General features: G+C 35.1%; 1 protein-coding gene across 1 annotated transcript; it reads right to left on the reverse strand.

Annotated features, from left to right (window-relative positions):
* Positions 1-102: 102 nt before the first annotated feature.
* LOC107740811 (hemicentin-1-like) lies at positions 103-2,705 on the reverse strand. Its single transcript, XM_016553333.1, has 7 exons — positions 2,588-2,705; positions 1,616-1,661; positions 1,311-1,469; positions 1,094-1,225; positions 767-994; positions 421-665; positions 103-246 (listed from the first exon to the last, which is right to left on the reverse strand). Exons 2-7 carry the CDS (start codon positions 1,647-1,649, stop codon positions 118-120), a joined length of 927 nt encoding a protein of 308 aa, XP_016408819.1. The 5' UTR covers positions 1,650-1,661; positions 2,588-2,705; the 3' UTR covers positions 103-117.
* Between the last annotated feature and the right edge of the window lie 506 nt (positions 2,706-3,211).

Genomic DNA, 3,211 nt, shown 5'->3' on the forward strand with positions numbered 1-3,211 from the left:
TTAAGGGGGTCTGAATACTTTCCGTACCCACTGTATATACAGTACTGACTAATCTCTAACATCTGCCAGTAAATGATAAGGTTCTGATAAAAAGTGTGAATCCCAAGACTGATTCTGTTAAGCTGTGCAGTGTTGTTTTGTTTTACCTGGTTTGTCCACAACCCTCAAAGTCGTCTCGACACTTAGACGCACTCCACCCTCAAACTCCACTGTACACACAAACGTCCCTTCATCAGTGCTCTGCACCTGAGAGAATATGAGGGGAAATTACTGTCAACATACAAAAAAAAAAAAATTTTTTTGGTATGGATTATTCCATGAAGAACCTTTAACATCCATGGAAATTTTTCAATTGCAGAAATAGTTCTTTATACAGGAAAAGCATTCTTTAGATGATTAAAAACAGTGTAAAGTATTCACATTTTTCAACGTGACATCAAAGTTGGTGCTGAGTTGCCCAGTAGTAAAGTTGACTTTTGATAAATCCTTGCCATTCCAGTGTAAGATTTTGCTTGGTGTGTTCGTCAGGGTTGGGAAAGAGACTTTGGGAAGGTGGCCAGCCTTCCATGTCCCACCCACAACACGCTGAAATACACTCTGAGGAAGAGAACAGGGCAGCTCTATGTCATCCCCTTTAGAAGCATTAACAGCTGTGGTCTGGAGACCTGTTGGAGACCCAGACAAATGTCACTGACAGCATGAAATGTGAAGCATTATAGTAATAAAAAACACTCATTCTGAATAACAACTACTAAGGGGCACCAACCAACAACAGTCAATGTTACACTGAGCTTCAAGTCATCCTTGACTAGACACGTCCACTGGCCTGCTTCATTTGAAGTCACAGACTTCAGGTGAATTACTCGATTTTTTTCATTATATTTTTGACCATTAGGTCTCAGCCACTGTACTTCCTTGTTTGGGTCTCCTGTAATGTCACAGTGCAGCTCTGCATTACTAGACTGCGGCAGCACTGGGCCTGGTTTAACAAAGACTGAAAGAGAAATGGGAGTAAATATGAAAAATGCAATAATTATAAAAATAAATAAGTACAAACATTAAAAAAATGACAAGCACTACTTTCGTCTCTCACCTGACACAACATGGACTATGTGTTGTTTCCCTGACTGCCTACAGAAATAGTTTCCAGAGTCTTTTGTCTCCAGTCTAGGAACCTTCAAAATGTCTCCAGATGCACTTGCTTTTGACGCAATATGGGAAGTACCTTTAAAATAAAAATCAATTACAGTGACTACTCACAAAACTTCATATTCAAGTCATTTTTGGATTGAAAGGAGAAGAACTGATACCCTTCCGTCTAGTCCCACGTCTGCCATCAATGGTTAAGATCAACACGCCGTTAAATTTCCATTCTATATTACTGTTTGAATCCACTCCACACTTCATGGAAACCTCATCCCCGACTTGCTTATAAAACACATCACATTTCCCACACCATATACACAGTGCTGAAGGAGAGAAGGATGGAGAGCAAGGAGGGTTAAACACAGCAAGACAAAGAAAGCTCTACAGTCAAAGTATAGACTGCTTAAAATAAAATGTATAGTACAGCTTAGAATAATACAATGCACTTTATGAATTTATTTATGCTTACCAAGAAGAAAAAAGAGGATCTTGCAAATTGCCATTCTGTTCCTTTTCTAAAAAAAATATAGTCAATGAAAATGAGTTTCTTTTTAAATAAAAAGCCTGGAGTTATATTAAGATTTATTTTAGGTGAGAAAACCCTAACTAATTTATTTTTGTTCATAAAAAGAGGCTCATGCTTTTACAAAGAAAAAAAGAGCAAACAGGAAAAAGCATATGTGACTATGAGCCACAAACGCAACTCACTTAAGTCATTTTGTTTCGTTTTCATTCGTTTCGTTTGGTCTAGAAATATTCATAATTTAAACTGATTAAATTCGAATAATCTGAAATAAATGAAAAATTAAAATGACTTTTAAGCTAAACAAACTACCAGCAAAATATAGAATGCCTCCAGATTGTAGGCTACACATAGGCCTACTTAAAAAACACACAATGAAAATGTTTACTGTATTTTTTAATCAAAGCTTTAATGTACTTCTAATGTATATTAATATACGCAAGATTCCCTTAGTATTTGTAGTGCAAATGAACATTTCTATTTGGATATGCAATAATATTACAGATTATTGTCATTAAAGGATAGGATGACACATTTTCATAAATCCTGCAAAAATCATGTGATTATAAGCTATTATAATCTAAAAATGTGTATTTGTCGTTTACTTCCAACTCTTAACATTAGCCATTTTAAATTTGAAAAAAAAAGTCAGTGGATAGACATATGATTAGCCTACATATTTAATATTTAAAAAGCAATAAAGTTAACGAAAAGATAAAACATTAGGCTATCATGGCTTCAGATCGAGTGTCAAAGAAATTTTTTTCGGTTGTTAAATACCTCGAGCAGCAAAAATCAATCATTCTGCGGGTACATATATTTTTTATCTGGATTTTCAATGTTTTTATTTAAGAAACCATTCGCTTATGCAAGTTATGTATTTTTTTTATAGCTGAACACTCTTCTTTTCATACTCACGTTTGGATGCTGTTTTATGTTGTTGACAAAGTTTGAGGTAAGTTCTGCGCATTTAGTCCAACTGGTAAAAACTAGCGTGTGCGGGAAACCAGCCGACACAAAAACCTGAACCTGCACAAGAAACTGAAATGAGGTATGAGAGCGGAAGCAAGCAAAAAAAATTGTTTGGAGAGAAACAACCAATGTAGGGCAGAAAACGCCTCTCACATGCACTTCACTCTGGGAAATCCTTGAAATAAGGTTAGATTTGAGAATTAAGTTTATAAATAGGTTCACAATTACGTAATATGCAAATAAATACATTTATAAAAATAAATAATCGATGTCAGCATTTGCACATTAATACAAGTATTGGCTTCTCAGTACCATCAATGTACATTATGTACAATGTAGGCTACACGTTTATAAAACCCACTGGATTTTGGCCACTGAACTAATTTACTTACAAAAGCTTATCAGCAGTGAAACATCATGACGCTTTAGCCCTTTGTCACCTTCCTGCTTTCGCTTTCTTCAATATATTGCAATTAAATCCTAATCTAATCATGACAAACTATACGATGAATCGTTGGAAAGGTCTAAGACTCCTAAATAGATATTTTACCACTGTTTGTTGTTAAAAAA

The sequence above is a fragment of the Sinocyclocheilus rhinocerous genome, unplaced genomic scaffold, assembly GCF_001515625.1.
Source record: "Sinocyclocheilus rhinocerous isolate Xijiao unplaced genomic scaffold, SAMN03320098_v1.1 scaffold43559, whole genome shotgun sequence".
In the NCBI taxonomy this organism is placed as follows: Eukaryota; Metazoa; Chordata; class Actinopteri; order Cypriniformes; family Cyprinidae; genus Sinocyclocheilus; species Sinocyclocheilus rhinocerous.

Excerpts from the sequence above, each read along its gene's own strand:
- LOC107740811 (XM_016553333.1), bottom strand. The coding sequence starts at position 1,649 with ATGGCAATTTGCAAGATCCTCTTTTTTCTTCTTG. Across the intron at positions 995-1,093 it reads CATAGTCCATGTTGTGTCAG|TCTTTGTTAAACCAGGCCCA; the intron begins GTGAGAGACGAA and ends TTTCTCTTTCAG. Across the intron at positions 666-766 it reads TGTAACATTGACTGTTGTTG|GTCTCCAGACCACAGCTGTT; the intron begins GTTGGTGCCCCT and ends GGTCTCCAACAG.